The sequence below is a fragment of the Piliocolobus tephrosceles genome, chromosome 13 (assembly GCF_002776525.5).
Source record: "Piliocolobus tephrosceles isolate RC106 chromosome 13, ASM277652v3, whole genome shotgun sequence".
Lineage (NCBI taxonomy): Eukaryota > Metazoa > Chordata > Mammalia > Primates > Cercopithecidae > Piliocolobus > Piliocolobus tephrosceles.
The window spans coordinates 107515145-107532552 of record NC_045446.1 but is presented as its reverse complement, the minus strand read 5'-3'; the positions used below and the strand labels follow the sequence as shown (position 1 = coordinate 107532552).

General features: G+C 45.8%; 1 protein-coding gene and 1 long non-coding RNA gene across 3 annotated transcripts in view; one reads left to right on the top strand and one right to left on the bottom strand.

Moving 5' to 3' along the window:
* The window catches only part of FXYD6 (FXYD domain containing ion transport regulator 6), a 39560-nt gene extending 24801 nt beyond the window's left edge, over positions 1-14759 (top strand). For both annotated transcript variants that reach the window (XM_023208330.1, XM_023208331.2), the window contains 7 exons: positions 8906-8968; positions 9659-9697; positions 9822-9896; positions 10503-10539; positions 11335-11384; positions 11886-11935; positions 13454-14759. In XM_023208330.1, the coding sequence (XP_023064098.1) occupies positions 8906-8968; positions 9659-9697; positions 9822-9896; positions 10503-10539; positions 11335-11384; positions 11886-11914 (293 nt within the window). In that variant the 3' untranslated portion in view covers positions 11915-11935; positions 13454-14759. The remainder of the gene's footprint in view (positions 1-8905; positions 8969-9658; positions 9698-9821; positions 9897-10502; positions 10540-11334; positions 11385-11885; positions 11936-13453) is intronic.
* LOC111540194 lies at positions 12558-15297 on the bottom strand. The gene is made up of 3 exons (XR_002730912.2): positions 15237-15297; positions 13008-13125; positions 12558-12717 (listed from the first exon to the last, which is right to left on the bottom strand). It is a non-coding gene; the product is annotated as an uncharacterized LOC111540194 (long non-coding RNA).
* Positions 15298-17408: the final 2111 nt, after the last annotated feature.

Here is a 17408-nt window from a genome sequence, read left to right as displayed (position 1 = left end):
GTCTGATAAGAGAATTGACTGGGGAAAGATCTGCCTCCAGACTCCCTCAGGTTGCTGGCAGTATTCATCTCCTTGTGGCAGAAGAACTGAGGTTCCCATCTTCTTGCTGGCTTCTGGCCAGGAGCAGCTGTCAGCTGCTAGAGGCTTCCCACAATTCCTTATCCTGTGCTCCTCTCCGTAGCCTGTCTCATGACATAGCAGCTTGCTTTTTCAAGCCAGCAAAGGAGAAAATTCTCTAGCTCCAGCCTGCAAGATTGAGGCTTATATGATATAATATCATCATCTGAGAGCTGTCCTTTTGCCACTTTTGCCACATTCTGTTGGTTAGAAGTATGTTGCAGCTCCTGCCAGTATTTAAAGGAAATAGATTACTCAAAGCCTTCAACACTAGAAGGCTGGAATGACTGGGGATCGCCTTAGGGTCTCTTGCCACAAAGGTGAAATGAAAACATTTCCAAATAAACAGAAACAGAGTTTCTAACTAACAGATCTTCATTAAAGAAAATTTTGAAAGCTGTTCTTCAGGAATAAAGAAAATGGCTTCAAGGATGACTAACATTCAAAAACAATGGTGAGCAAATCAGTACATATGTTGTAAATTCATTATCTGTTGCTGCATAGCAAATTACTTCCAAACTCAGCAGCCTAAAATAGCAAACGTTTGATATTTCACACAGTTTCTGAGGGTACAGAATCAGGGAGAATCTTCACTGGGTTGTTCTGGCTCAAGGTCTTTCATGAAGCCAGAAGATCTGTTTCCAAGCTCACTTAACGTGGTTCATGGCAGGCTGTATTTCCTAGCAGTGCTTCGGAGGGAGGCCCCCACGTGGGCCTCTCCACAGGAGTGCCTGAATATCCTTAAGACATGGCAGCTAGCTTGACTCAGAACAAGCAATCTGAGAGAGAGAGAGAGAGAGAGAGAGAGAGAGAGAGAGAGGCTGTGTTGTTTTTTATAACCTCATATTGAAAGTGACATACCATAACTTCTGCATATTTTACTGGTCATACAGACCAACCCTGGTGCAACGTGGGAGGGGACTGTACAAGGATCTGGATACCAGGAGATACTGGGAGCTATCTTGCAGGCTGGTTACTACCCACATGGTTGAATCCAAACAAACATAGTTTTCATGAAGTACAAATATTAGTATCTATTTTATAGAATTTTTAAAAGAATTGAAATATTGTCCAATAATAGCATATGTATCAGGAATGGGGTGATTTGTATTTTTATGTTTTCAAGGAGGGTATTCTGCCTAATAAGTACTATAGGTATTAACTCTGAATTTTTTAGTCTTTTTTACATTGACTACACATGGAAAAATTACAAAGATAACCACTAAAAGGTTAAAATAGTTTCTATGATTTCTAAACCAGTAGAGGGAGAAAAGGAATAAGAAAAAAAAATAACTAGGCTAGGGGTAGTGGCTCATGCCTGTAATCCCAGCACTTTGGGAGGCCAAGGCAGGCAGATCGCCTGAGCCCAGGAGTTCAAGACCAGCCTAGGTAACATAGTGAGACCCGCCCCCCCACTGCCAAAATAAAAATAAAAATAACTAATCCAAAAAAAAGAAAGAGCAGGGAAAGAAAAAGAAACAAACACATTCCCGTAGGGAAAAAACAGATGGCAGAAAGCAGGCCAAATATATCAATAGTCACAATAAGTCAATTAAATGGGGTAAACTTGACAATTAATACAGAAAGCTTGACAATACAGAATTTTTCAAAAATCCAGCTCTTTGCTGTTTATGAGATGCACACACAACACATAAGGACACAGAAAGGTAGAGAGTAACATAGAATTCAAGGCAAGGAGGATCACTACATAATTCTAAAAGACCCAACCCACAGGACAGTAACAGTTTTAAACTATCTGTTAGACTATTCTAAGAGACATGTTATCGGCCAGCTTCAGGTCTGTTCTGCCCACGCTCACTAAATCTCAGTAAATCAATCACTGTGATACAGATTTTGCAAAAGAGAAAAGATTTATTCAGAAGGTCACCAAGCAAGGAGGCAGGAGAACAGCTCTCAAATCCACCTCCCCAAAGATAAGGCTTAGGTATATTTACTGGTAAGGGAAGTGGGGTGGTCTGAAGCATAGGGAAAGGTGATTGGCAGTGGGGAAAAATGAAATGGCAGATTCATTCCGAGCAAGCGTAGTCAGGGTTCGTGGCATTCCACAGGACATAAGTGCAGGAAATGGTGGCGTTAGTGTGACCTGAGGGTGGAGTTTTTAGCCCTCTGATGTCAAAAGGCTACCCTTTGGGGCACTTGCACACATCCAGTTGAAGGGTGAGTGGTCTCATCCTGTTTGAACAGGACAGGAGCTAGCCCAAATTCCTGAAAAACAGCTGAAGTAACCATTACCAGGGTGGCCTGTGAATGTTATCTATAAAGTAACCAGTGAAGGTCAAGTTTCAGCATTCAGCGGCAAGGCCTTCAGCTACCACGGCCTTCAGCTTCGTGGAAAAAGGAAAAATAAAATAAAATAAAATAACAAAAAGCAAGCAACAAAAGCAAGCAGTGCAGGCAGACCAGATCAGATTAACCCCTTGGTTTCAAATATGGGGATATATTTATAAATCCTTCCACTTAGCGCTAGATTTTAAAGTGCCAATCTTGATTTTTGGTACGTGAAACAGTCAAAAAAAAAAAAAAAAAAAAAAAAAAAAGAAAAAGAAAAAAGAAAAAAATTTAAACACAGTTGATAATCTTAATTTATAGGCATATAGAACTTTCTTCCCAACCATGAAGGAACTCACAATTTTCCAAGCATACATGGAAAATAATTCTTTTAATAACTAACCATGTACTAGGTCATAAAGCAAGTCGCAATACATTTCAAGGCATCTGTACATCATACAGACCATGTTTTCTGACCTTGGTGCACTTAAGCTAGAAGTCAATAACAAAAGCAAATAAAAATCACTGTGTATTTGGATACTTAAAACACATACTTCTTTTTTTTTTTTTTTAATTATACTTTAAGTTCTAGGGTACATGTGCGCAACGTGCAGGTTTGTTACATATGTATACATGTGCCATGTTGGTGTGCTGCAGCCATTAACTCGTCGTTTACATTGGGTATATCGCCTAATGCTATCCCTCCCCCACCCTCCACACAACAGGACCCGGTGTAAAACACATACTTCTTAATGCATAGGTAAAGTAAGAAATTGTAATGGAGGTTTAAAGTATATTGAGAACTAAACAACAATCCAACCATGATGGAGTACTTTCACCCCATTATAGAGGCTTTGAAGTGTTGTTTTTCATTATTGTTTAGTTCTTAGTATTATACTTTAAAAGCACTTAGAGGGAACATTGGAGTCTTAAATGCTTATATTGGAAAATAAGAAAAGCTAAATATTAATGAACTAGGTATCCAACATAACAAGATAAACATAAAAAAGAACAATAGAAGAAACCCAAAGATCGTATAAGGGCAGAATTAAGAAAATTTTAAAACATATAATAAAAAGAATTAATAAAACCAAGAGTTGGTTTCTCTGAAAAAACTAATAGCATCGTTAAACCTCTGGTGAAACTGACCAAGGAGAAAGGGAGTTGTCACAAGTAACATCAGGAATGAAAAAAATGGGCATAACTTTATGGCAATACATTTGAAAGCAGAAGAGGGAAAATGCCTTTAAAAATTATAACTTACTAAATTTATTAGAGAAGAAATAGGTATCTGGAGAGTGCCATAACCATTAATTAATTGAATGGGCCATTTAAGGTCTTCCCACAAGGAAAATCCCAAGCCCAGATGATTTTACAGGTTAGTTCCACCGAACACTCAAAGAGCAGATTATTCGAATCTTCTGCAAACTCTTCCAGGGAACTAGCAGGAGACTGGATACTTGTTCTGTGAGGACAGTACTGCCATCCCCAAACCAGGCAAGGTTAATACAATAAAATAAAAACTGCAGACCAATCTCACTCGTGCACAAAGATGCAAAAATCCTAAACAAAATGTTGTTAAGCCAAATCCATCTATTTATTAAAAAAAAAATTGGTTTCATCTCAGAAATACAGGGATGATTTAACACTTAATAATCCATACATATAATTTACTTCACTGGTAGATTTAAGGACAAAAACCATAGAAATAGAACACTCATTTATAATTAACATAAAACAGAAACATCTTGGAAACCAGGATTAGAGGGGAACTTTCAAAGCATTAGAAAAACTCCATTTAAAATCAGTAGTAAGACTGTGTGTAAGTATGTACGTGTTGTGTGCGTGTGTGTTTGCTATTGTTTCTATTCTGCATTTCACTGGAATTCCTACCTGGTACACTAAGACAAGAAATAGAAATAAATGGTGTGAGAATTAGAAAGAAGGAACAATATCATTTAAAGATGATATATCTATAGAGAAAACCCAAAGGCATCTCTAGGTAAGTTATTACAAATAATTCGAGAGTTTAACAAGATTATTGGGTTTAAGATCAATATGTAAAAATCAGTTGCTTTTCTCTCTACCAGCAAAAATTAGAAAACACACACAAGGTGACATTTAAGGCAGCAATAAAAATGATAAGGCACTTAGGAATGAATCCAACAGAAAGTGTGCAACACCTATGTGAAAGCATTTATGGAACTTTATTGAAAAGGACCTAAACAAATCAAAAGATTTATTTATAGACAGGAGACTCAAGATCAGAAATATGTCATTTCTCCCCAGGTTGTTCTATAGATAGATCCATTGCAGTTCCCATGAAAATCCTAACGGTTTTGGATGAATTTGAAAAGCTAATTCTGAAATTCAAGACCAAAAAACCAAGAATAATGAAGACATTCCTGAAGAAAGAGGAGGAGAGGGAAGAGGAGAAAAAAAGATGGGAGCTTCTCTTGCAACGTGGCAAGATTACTATGAAGCTGTCATAACTGAAACACAGCAGTTTTAATGCAGTACAGACAAATTGACCAATAGACCCAAAGAGAAAGCCCGGAAACTGATGCACACCAAATAGAAATCAGATATGTGACGAAGGTGGTAGAGCACATCATGAGGAAAAGGGGAGGCAGTCCACCACTGGAACCAGGTTACAGTACCAGTTATCAGTATGGAAAAAGTAAAACTAGACTCCTACCTCACACCATACACAAGCATCAGTTCCGGATGTCAAACAGATTTAAATGTTAAAGACAAAGTTTTAGGGGTTTTAGAAGAATACTCTGACCTCAAGGTGAGAAAGGATGTCTTAAGACACAAAAATCACAGCATTCAATTATGTTAGAATTAAGAAATTCTGTTCAACAGAAGACAATTTTTAAAAGTGAAAAAATAAGCCACCAACTGGAAGGAGATATTTGCCATACTTAATGACAAAGGTTTGGTATTCAGAATAACAAATTAACAACAATAATAATGTCAACTCGCTTGAAAAATGGGCAAACGACATGAAAAACATATCATTGATGAAGAAACAGGAATGACAAACATGGAGAAAAAAAGCCCAGTATTACAATGTAATCACATTAAAATCATCTTTTACCTCTAGATTGGCAAAAATGAAAATATCTGACAACAGAGAATATCCACTGCGTATCTACAACCAGAGCCATGGGGACAGTGATATGCAGCTGGTAGGATATTATCATGGAGATGACTGCTGTGGAGGACAATTTTAAATCATTGTGTAAAGTGGACAGTTTGTATACTATACAACCCAATGAATGACTTCAGTCCTAGTCTTATGTCTAGAACATAACTATTCAAACTGCCGAATGTGACCCATTAAGGAGCCTTGAAATGTTTTTTGTAAAGAAACAGAATAAAATAGAAAATAAAGTATCTCGTTCATACTAAGTATTATTTTGTGATAATTGCTTCTGGTACACATGGATATGTGTTAGTGCTGGGTTGCAATGTAAAATGTGTTTCTTACAGGAGTGGTGATCAAAGAATCGAAAAACTGTTTCCTCAGAATTCTTGCATGTGTGCCCTGAGCAGTATACACAAAAATGTCCACAACTCCATTGTTTGCAATAGCATAAAATTGAGGGGGGAAAACCACACATCCATTGACAGGAGACTAGAGCAATACATGATCATTTACCTACACAATGGAATATTACACCACACTGAAAATGAATGCACTATAGCTAAATGTAACAGTGTCAGTGACCCATAGAAGCATAATGTTGAACAGAAAAAGCAAGTTTCAAAAGACTATAAACATGATATCATAATTATGAAGTTCGAAAAAGCTACACTAAACAACATAATATTTAGATATATGTACCTGTTAAATATATTTTTAAAACGAAGAGCAAGGTGAATAACCATACAGTGGAATATTATTCAGCCATAAAGAGAAATAAAATACGAATACATGCTACAATGTAGATGAACCCTGACAACATTATGCTAACTTGAAAGCCAGACATGGAAGTCCATGTATTTTATTATTTCATTTGTGTGAAATGTCCAGAATGGGCAAACCCATTGAGACAAAAAGTAGATGAATGGTATCAGGGTCGAAGGGAAGGGGAGTCGGGGGTGACTGCCAATGGATACAAGTTTCTTCTTGGGATGATGAAATGTCTTGGAACCCGAGATTGGTAACAAACGCACAACTTTGTGAATGGTCTAAAAATCACTGAATTGTACAGTTTAAAATGGCAAACTTCCTGGTGTGTGAATTGTATATTTTAAATTGTGAAAAGAACACTTACTATGAGATCTACCCTCTTAACATATCTTGAAGTGTGCAATTCAATATTGTTAATTATGCTGTACAGTGTTATACAGCAGATCTGTAGCACTTACTCATTTTGCATAACTGAAATTTTATATCTGTTGATTGGCAACTTTTTAAAAGAAGAGCAAGGGAATGATTAAAAATACATATTTTCAGCCAGGCGTGGTGGCTCACGCCTGTAATTCCAGCGCTTTGGGAGGCCGAGGTGGGTGGATCTCCTGAGGTCAGAAGTTCGAGCCTGACCAACATGGTGAAACCCTGTCTCTACTAAAAACACAAAAAATTAGCTGGGTGTGGTGGTATGTGCCTGTAATCCCAACTCCTTGGGAGGCAGAGGCATGAGAATTGTTTGAACCCAGGAGGTGGAAGTTGCGGTGAGCCGAGATTGCACCATTGCATTCTAGCCTGGGTGACAGAGGAATACTCAGTCTCAAAATAAACTAAATAAATAAATAAATACATAAATAAAATTTAAAAACGATATTTTCGGAATACTGGCCAGCTCTGGGAGAGAGGCAGGGGGATGGGGTGCAGGGAAACCAGAGGTCACTGCAGCAGTCTTTGTAAAGCTCCATTTCCTAAGCTGCTGGTTATTGGTGTTTCTATTACTATGCCTCATTATAGGCGTGTGTTACATATATTTTTATACATATAAAATACAGTGTAGCATTCAAAGGAAATGCAAATGTGAAATGAGATAGCATTAAAAGCAAATTACCACCTTTTGATAAAGGCTTTTTGAATCAAGGTTTGGGCCTTGAGGTGGCTATGGATGCAGTCGTTCTGACCCCTGGTGGCTGAGAGGTGAAGTGCAGTGGTGGCTGCTTGCTCAAGGCCAGGGGGAGGAGGTAGTGACCGTGCTGGGGGCAGTCAGGGTCCTGGACTGGGTGGATGTCCAGGGGTTCAGGCCACTGCCGGTTTCACCCCACATGGAAAACAGACCCAGCCTTGGGCTTTCCTGGTTCAGGAAAAGCCTCTCTCTGCTCTCTGGCTCTTAACCATGCTCCTGATGTGTGTCCTGCCATTGAAATCTGTCCCTGGGTGTCACCTCTTGGCCCTGCCTCCTGCTTCCACCAGGATAGCCCACCTGGGGCCATCCACCCAGAGACCAGGACTGATGAGCTCCTGAGCAGAGATCTCCGCATCCTCTGGGGAAGCAGAGGCTGGGGTGCTGAGGCTCATAGAACCAGCCTTCAAACGCCTTTTGTTGAATCAAACCATCTTTCTGGAGGATTCTGAACCAAAGCCTGTGGGAAGGGCTGCCTTGGGCACTTTGAGGTGTGATGTGAGGGGTACCTGAAGGAGGGCTGTCAGTGCTTAAGGGCCCAGGAAACCGCAAGTCTCCTCCCCACCTAGCTGGCTAGATTAGAGGGACATTGGTTTACTGGCCCCATTTAATCTGATATTAAGAGACATTTCTGACAGGGTATTGGCTGTCAGAATGAACTAGAGATGGCGACAGAAGGCCTTAATGAAATAGAGATGGCCACAGAAGGGTGGCCTGTAGAGAAGGACAGAGATGAGATACCAAAGTCACGTCCCACAGGCAGTGTGGTGGAGCAGTTACTATGCTGGGTTAGGATGTAGGCCCTGCTACTCACTCTGGTGCATGTCAGCCTCATTAAGCTTCAGGTTCTCAGCCTGCGTTAGTTGTAGTGATTGCTAATTGTACTAACTCAATTGTGCCAACTGAATTAATACATGCAGAGCATTCTCTAAGAGTCAAAGAAATGTCAACTGGTGGTGGCTCATGCCTATAATCCCAGCACTTTGGGAGGCTGAGGCAGGTGGACCACTTGAGGTCAGGAGTTCGAGACCAGTCTGACCAACATGATGAAACCCCGTTTCTATTAAAAATACCAAAAATTAGCTGGGCATGGTGGCGCATGCCTCTAATGCCAGCTACTCAGGAGGCTGAGGCAGGAGAATCGCTTGAACCCAGGAGGCGGAGGTTGCAGTGAGCCAAGATCGTGCCACTGCACTCCAGCCTGGGCAAGAGAGCGAGACTCTGTCTCAAAAAAAAAAAAAAAGTCGACTGCTTGTGCTTAGGTTGTTTGAACCCTCATCAAGTCATGAGTGCAGAGTAAAGCTGGGGATTTGACTTGGCCCCTGGTCAGGCTGATGCTTGAAGCTGATGAATGGAGGCTTCTTAGCCGGAGAATCATTTTTTCTTCCCTCTGTCCCCAGACGCCATGGAGTTGGTGCTGGTCTTCCTCTGCAGCCTGCTGGCCCCCACAGTCCTGGCCAGTGGTAAGTACCCCTCTGGGAACTGGCTGTGACAAGATGACAATCCTGTCCAGCCCTCTCTACTGGAAGGTTCTGGGCCCCTTGGAACATTAGGACTGGGGGACTCTCAGGTTCTTCATGTCTGGTCAAGGGCCTCTCCCTTCAGTCAGCAGAGGAAATCATGGAGGCAGCAGCTATTTATTCACAGACCTCAACACAGCCTGCCCCCTTGCCCCCTAAGGGTCCGGCAGGGCATGGTTTTTAAGCCCCACAAGCTCACCGGGCCTCTGTGGACTTGTGGCCTGAACCCTGGGAGTCAGACCTGCATGTCAATCTCTAGACCATAATTAGCCAGTGTTGGCCTCATGCAAGTCACATGTCCCTCCTTGTGTCGGTTTCTCCGTATGTCACAAGAGGAAAATTGACCCTGTCTTCTGGGGATGATGTAAGAATAAAAAGGGGCAGTGAATGTGGATGTTGCATGACTCAGAGCCTCACTGAGGCTCAATGCCTTCATTACCCTCAGCCCTCAGGGTTCCCCTAACCCTCTAACTGGCAGGCCCGCCCTACTGTGCACCTCTAGGCATCTCTGCTTAATGGGCCTTGCTCCTCCGGAATTCCTCTGTGAAGATGGAGGTCTGTGAGGCAAGGTTAGATATTTGGGAGCTGGGTTGTGTAGCTTTCTTTCTCTTGACCAACTGTTTGTTTTTGCAGCAGCTGAGAAGGAGAAGGAAATGGACCCTTTTCATTACGGTGAGCAATGGCGACCCTCGCTGCAGGGGTCAGGGGGAATGCAGCCCTGCCTGGCAGGAGGGATGGGGGGAACAGACACCCTCTCCCTGGCCCCTTCCTCTCTCACCCTTGGTTCCTTTGGCAGATTACCAGACCCTGAGGATTGGGGGACTGGTGTTCGCTGTGGTCCTCTTCTCAGTTGGGATCCTCCTTATCCTAAGTAAGTTGATTCTTTTGCTTACTCTGTAAGAGCAATGACTGAGGCTGCTAAGCAGGCCGGACAGTGTGAGAGCCTGGTTGGTCCCTCTCCTGGAGAGGAAAGGAGGCTGCCTGTACTCCATGTTATCTTCACCACCCAATAGAGTGTACTGGGCACATAGTAAGTGCTCAGTGAAACAGTGAAGCGGGAACAAAGAAAATGTCATATGACAATGAGCACAGATAGGAACTGGTAGGGAGGCTTCCCAGTGCTGTGTCTATAGGACATGAGTGGGGCAGTCATGGAGGAAGGAGACAGGCACTGCCCTAGTTTGTGAGGGATGTGCCCCTGAGTTTGTTGTTCCCACATGAGCCTGATCTGCACAGATCCCTCTTGACTCACATGATCAAGAGGGCTGTCGGGGTGTAGCCATTCCAGCTGTAGAATGTATTTCCTTTGCCCCAGAAGAAGCTACCCCATCTGAGGGCCACTGTGTGCAGCTATTTAAACCGTGCACTGCTCAGGTCTAGGGGGTGCCATTTACATAGTCCCACAACCTGCACAGACCCTTGGCCTTGCTGTGGCCAAGCCAGGAGCATGACCTTGGATGGTTTCTTTGCTTTTCAGGTCGCAGGTGCAAGTGCAGTTTCAATCAGAAGCCCCGGTAAGGATGCTGTGGCAGTGGACATTAGGGGTGATACTAGGTGGGACAGGAAGGGACCCCTTGTGTGTGACCCCCCCAAATGGGCATTCTCTTGGATTCTTGTCTCAGAGGCAGAATGTGTGTGTTGGGGCATAGGGCTGGGAGTTTGAGGACTGCCAGGTAGACTCTGGGGCAAAGGAGAGGTCAAAACATTGATGGTCAGCCCATCCTGTCTCTTCTGATATATGTGGGGGAGGGGAAGTGGACAAGAAAGTGCTGGAACCTTTTCTGGAGGCCCTTGGGACAGTTGAGCTTGGGAGAAGGGAAGCAGAGGGCTTCCTGGCCTCTCTTGGTGCCCAGGTCCTCCCTACAGGACCTGCAACACAATCCCCGCTTATCACCTGTTCATGAGGCTCTTTGAGCTGAACAGACACTTGGACCTTCTTTCTACTCCCACACAGAGGTCATACCCCATTAATTTACTACAATAGCCAAGGGTAGCTTGGACCCCAGAAGTCCAAAGCCTGTGACAGGACACACCCAAGGCCCCATGTGGCCTTAGGCTCCCCTTCCCATGACTTGGTAGAAGTCGAGGGCTGACATTGAAGGGTGCCTGTAAGTTCCCTCCGAGTCTGACCCTTCAGTCCAGACCTCTCCCTCTGCCCCATGCACCCCACAGCAGAGTGAGCTCCAGCCCCGCAGGGCACTGGGAGGAGCCTGACCGCAGGCGGCTGTGCCCCAGCGAGGAGCAGAGCGATGCTCTCTGGGTCTGCCCTGGAGATCTCTGACAGGGCTGTGCTTCTCCTTCTCCTGCAGGGCCCCAGGAGATGAGGAAGCCCAGGTGGAGAACCTCATCACCGCCAATGGTAACTGTCTGTGACCATTTGCCCAGATGGAAAAGAGGGAACAGAGGGACCCCTCTGTGGCTCAGGAAGGGACTGTTGCCAGGTGCATGGCCTCACTAGAGTCAGCCAGACATGCTTCCACAGTGCCAGGAGATGGGGTCCCCAGGGCCTCTGCAGCATTGCCCCCTCACTCCACCAAACAGGCTACTACTAGTGTCACCTGCTATTTACAGAGCATCTGCTTGTGCCAGGCACAGACCCCATATCATTTAATGTGCACACAGCCCCGTGAGATACACATCACTGTCCTCATTTTATAACTGAGGGACTCAGAGAGGTTACTAGGTTCCTGTAAGCAGCAAGTAGCAGGGCCAGGATTGAACCTAGATCGTTCTGACTCGAAATCCCATAGCTGTCACCTCTTTGCTCCCCCAGAGTCAGGCATAGACACGGCTGCTGTTGGGGGCGGCCCACTGGGGTGAGGAGTCTATATACTATCATCCATTCTGATTTTCTTTCCAGCAACAGAGCCCCAGAAAGCAGAGAACTGAAGTGCAGCCGTCAGGTGGAAGGTGAGATGCTCACTGCCTGGATCGGCCCCTGTCGCCATCACCGTCTGCATCAGGGCCTGGACAGGAGTTCAGGCAGGAAGGATGGGGCTAGCTTTTGCAGTGGGCACAGCTTTTACTATGGGCCCTGCCCTGAGGAGCCTTCAGGAGTCTGAAAGGCGCTGTGAGAGAGACCAGGACCAGAAACACCCAAGGTGTCCCACACATGTGCATGGAAACACCAGGAAACGGGGCTTCCACACAGCCCAAAGGCCGAGTGCATAGGGCATCATCCCAGCTGCCACATGGGGAGAATTAAGAGTTAGTGAAATGCTGCTAATCACAAAGTAGCATAAAGATGATGGCTTTCCGTGCTGATTCAGAAAGTACTTTAGGGCCACTTTTTTTTTTAAACACCTTATTATGAAACTTCCCAACCCCACCCAAAAGTAGAGCAAATAGTGTATGATCCTTCCCTCTCCACATTTAGGGGCGCTGATTTTAGCGTCTACTTCCATTGTTCATCTTCCATTGTTCATCATAGGGGTCACAGGAGAGTAGTAACTGACAAATGCTCTACGGTTTTCAGAGTGCAGCCACACACACAGACTCACTCGAGTCTGCCAGAAAAAGAGGATGGGACAAGTAGGGTTTAGCCCATTTTATAGATGAAACCAATGTCAGAGGGAACAGCCCCATGGAGAGTGACAGACCGGACTGTGAACTCAGGCCTTCGTGGCTGTAGTTCAGCGCCACTGCTCCCCTCTGTCCTGTGCGTCTTGCTTTATGACATGCCCTGGAACATCCTAAGGGAAAAGGTTTGTCTTTTGTCAGCTCACTTCTGCCTTTTCTTCCCCCCATACAAATAAGGCATCATAGAAAGGTATATAAGTTTATCTTAGATTGTAAGTTAAAAGAGGTTTCTGGATGATGAAGTGCCCGATGCACCAGCTTCTACTGTGGTCGTAACAGCATCGCGTGCCTGTGTAGCATTTAAATTCTTTCCTAAGTGCTTTTGCATCTTCATAGCAGCCCGTGATGGGCAGAGCTCCTTACTCCCGTCTTCTGGATGGGGCTCTCGAAGGCAAGTGATTACCTTAAGTGTGAATGGATGAAGATCCCGATCTAGGAGGCAGGTGCCCTTCCTGGTAGCTTGGGGTTCTGTCTATTTCATCACAGACTGAGACTCTATGGGAAGGCTCAGAGGAGGCAGCCTGGAAATGAAATGTCTTTTCGTTTTTTTTTTTCAAACTAGTTCTTTCTCAGAAACCTTTTATCCTAAGGCTCAGGACTGTGAGCAACCACTGGGGAGGCCCTGGGTTTAACAATTTCCTTTCCGTGTCTGCCAGGCTCCAGCCCACCTGAGAGAGGCTTCCTCTGAGGTTCACCCCTCCCCTGTGTCTTCGTCTCCTTTCTCTGTGTCTCAGAAAGGCTGTCATACCGGGAAGTTCAGTGGGCAAGTGCTCAAGGAAGGGAGAGAAGCACATAAGGATACCAGAGGCGAGCTAAAGTGTTTTTAATTTAAATTATCCTCCTCCTCAGCCTCCGGAACCTGAAGGTGGCTGCTTGAACCTTTGGATGCAAATGTCGATGCTTAAGAAAACCGGCCACTTCAGCAACAGCCCTTTCCCCAGGAGAAGCCAAGAACTTGTGTGTCCCCCGCCCTCCTATCCCCCCTAACACCGTTCCTCCACCTGATGATGCGACTAACACTTGCCTCCCCACTGCAGCCTGCGGTCCTGCCCACTTCCTGTGATGTGTCTGTGTGTATGTGTGTGAGTGTGTGTGTTTGCTGACTGGTCTTCGTGGCTACTTGTTCGTGGACGGTATTGTGTTTGTTAGTGAACTGTGGACTTGCTTTCCGGGGCAGGGGCTGAGCCACATGGCCATCTGCTCCTCCCTGCCCCCGTAGCCCTCCATCACCTCCTGCTTCTAGGAGGCTGCTTGTTCCCCGAGACCAGCCCCCTCCCCCAATTTAGGGATGCCGTAGGGTAAGAGCACGGGCAGTGGTCTTCAATTGTCTTGGGACCTGGGAAGGTTTGCAGCACTTTGTCATCATTCTTCATGGACTCCTTTCACTCATTTAACAAAAACCTTGCTTCCTTATCCCACCCGACCCCAGTCTGAAGGTATCTTAGCAATTGGAGATACAAAGCAAGGAGCTGGTGAGCTCAGCGTTGACTTCAGGCAGGCTATGTCCTTCCGTGGTCAATTTCTTCCCTAGGGCTTCCACAAGGAATCCCCATCTGCCCCGCCCCTTCACAGAGCCCCTGCAGATTCCAGGCCCAGGGCTTCTACTCTGCCCCTGGGGAATGTGCCCCCTGCATATCTTCTCAGCAATAACCCCATGGGCTCTGGGACCCTACCCCTTCCAACCTTCCCTGCTTCTGAGACTTCAATCTACAGCTCAGCTCAGCTCATCCAGACGCAGACTCCAGTCCCTGCCGTTGGGTCTCTGGCAGGCAATAGCTGAAGGACCCCTGTTCCACTGGGGCCAGCACATTGGGATGGGTGGAGGGAGAGCAGAGGCCTTTGCTTCTCTGCCCACATCCCCTTAGATGGGCAGCAGAGGCAACTTGCGCATCCTTCGCTCTGCCTGTCAGCAGTCAGAGCGGTGAGCAAGGTGAGTTGGAGACTCGGCAGGCTCCGTGCAGCCCTTGGGAACAGTGAGAGGTTGAAGATCATAACAAGAGTGGGAACTCAACCCAGATCTCGCCCCTCCTGTCCTCTGTGTTCCCGTGGAAACCAACCAAACCGTGCGCTGTGACCCATTGCTGTTCTCTGTATCGTGATCTATCCGCTCAACAATGACAGAAAAAAGGAATAAAATATCCTTTATTTCCTAGTGGCTCGGAGGTGCTTTCCTTTCTGTGAAAGAACTTGAGTGTTTGTAGGGCCTGTGGAACTTAAAGGGCCAGAGGGAGTCTGTCCATGGTCAGAGGGAGGAAGCAAGGACTGGAGAGCCGGCCAGGCAGGCACAGAGCCCTTCAGCTGCTGTCACTGTTGCCTCGTCGTCGCTTCTCTTCCCTCCCTTTCCTTTTCTTCCTTCACTTTCCTCCCCTCCTGCTCAACCCTTCCTCCCCGCACCTTCCCACCATTTCTCTTCCTCCCTCCCTGTCTCCCACCTTCCCAGGCCACTGGGCTCAAGCCACATCCCATAGCAGGACCTGTACATTGCACACCATCTTGGAGCAAAAAAAGGAGTCACAATGACTTCTCCAAGTACTCAGTGGCCTGGAGTAAAACATCCTAACATTTCTCTTTGGTCAGTTCTGGGGCCACTATCTAAGGACTTGAAAAGGAAGCCAGGGGTGGTGACTCATACCTGTAATTCCAGCAACTTGAGAGCCTGAAGCAGGAGCATTGCTTGAGGCCAGGAGTTCAAGACCAGCTGTGCAACATGGTGAAATCTTAGCTGGGCATGGTGGTGCGCACCTGTGGTCACAGCTACTCGGCAGGCTGAGGCAGGAGGATTGCTTGAGCCCTGGAGTTCCAGGCTGCAGTGAACCATGACTGCACCACTGCACTCCAGCCTAGCCAACAGAATGAGACCTTGTCTCTAAAAAGAAAAAAGGAAGGAAGGGATCAAGGGAGTGACAAGGTGGGTGATGTGCATTATGAAATACCCCTTCCTCTGTGGAGGCTTCCTGGGTGTGAGGTAGAATTGAATCCCTTCTGGTTTTTTTTTTTTTTTCTTTTTGAGACGGAGTTTTGCTTTTGTCACCCAGGCTGGAGTGCAGTGGCGTGGTCTCGGCTCACTGCAACCTCTGCCTTCTGGGTTCAAGCGATTCTCCTGCCTCAGTCTCCTGAGCAGCTGGGATTACAGGTGCCCTCCACCACACCCAGCTAATTTTTATATTTTTAGTAGAGACGGGGTTTCATCATGTTGGCCAGGCTGGTCTCGAACTCTTGGCCTCAAGTGATCCACCTGCCTCGGCCTCCCAAAGTGTTGGGATTACAGGCGTGAGCCACCACCCCCAGCTGATCCCTTTCTTGTGCCCCAGTCACACTTGTTTGCTGCCTTTATATTCACACTTCATACTTGGCATTCAGACTGTAGAGACCAGGCAGGTAATGCCAATATGTGAATATGCTGGGGAGACGATGGGGCATGGTGCCTGCAGTCACCTACAGCGTCCTTCCAAAGACATTCTGACTCAACTTTCTAAAAAGCACTGTTGGCTGAACAAACAGATGCGGGCAGATTCTGCATGGAGGTTGCTCGTATGCAGCTTCTGCCTCTAGTGTTTTGTGTCTTTATTGATACATGTCCTGGAGGGCAAGGAATGTGCCTGCTCTACAGAAGCCTGGAACATCTTAGGATCTCAAAAAAAGAATCAACCCCTGGAACGTCTTAATATCTTCCATCTTGAAGCCAGCACTCAAGGAGTGGAACCCTCTGGGCCCACCTCCTTCCAGCCCCACCTTCTAAGACCCCAGTGAACCTGGCACCTGAAGCCATAGCAGGAGACAGAAGTCAGTGCTCCTTGGGGTTTTGATGGGCCTAGGAACCACCACCTTCCCTGCCCAGTGGCCACACAGGCTCTGAGTCCACCTGGATTCTGCGAGTTGTTTAGAACCGAAGAACTGTACAGATCTGCTTGCTCGGTGCCTTCTCTACGTGTGCTCTTGCTTCTGCCTTCGGTCCCCCAGGCCTTTGGAAAGACTCAGGCTTATGATGGAGCTCAAGCTCAACCTGTCAACCCAGTGATCATGGTGATTAAAAAATATCTGGTCACAGCTAGACCTGGTAAATGAGCTTATTGTTCGGGAACACTCGTGATACATCAGGGAATTGGCAGGCCTTGCAGCAATTTCAGAGCAAGGCCAGACTGAGATCCTTAGAGGCCCCAGGCATGCAAAGCACTGTGTGTGCTGCCTCTATACATTGTTAAAAACAGAACATTACACTTCAGCATAGGAATAAGGAAGTCCAAGGAGGGGGTTCTCATTTTTTCTCATAATAATTAAGAGTAAGGAATGATGGTCAGCATCTCTAGCACATTACCTACAAATGGTTCTCCTTACTTTGCCAGCCTCTAAGCACTCACTTAGTTTTCCTCCTGGTAATCCAGCTGTGTTCTGAGATCGGTCAGAGGTACAATAGTAGCTGGTCCAGTTGGGGGTGGAGGAGCTAGGACTTGACCCCAGGCAGTCTGTCCACAGCGCTTGACAGCACATGGCCTCGCCTCCTTCAGAAGGCAGATGCTTGGATGAAAGGACAGTGATCAGATGGCTCCCAAGACTGCACCTGGAGCATAGCTGTCCCTTCAAGACGAACTAGCTGGACTGTGCTCCAGGAAGCCTCCTGTGGGAGTTGAATGGTCTGGAAACAAGACACATGAAGAACAATCGAAGAAATGATGGTCAAAATAGTAATAATTAAAAAAAAAAAAAACAAATGAGCAGCTGACATTTATGGAACATTTACTATGTGTTTGAGGACTTCACACAGATCAGCTGGATCAGAGCTCAGAGTGCTATACATCTCCTTGAG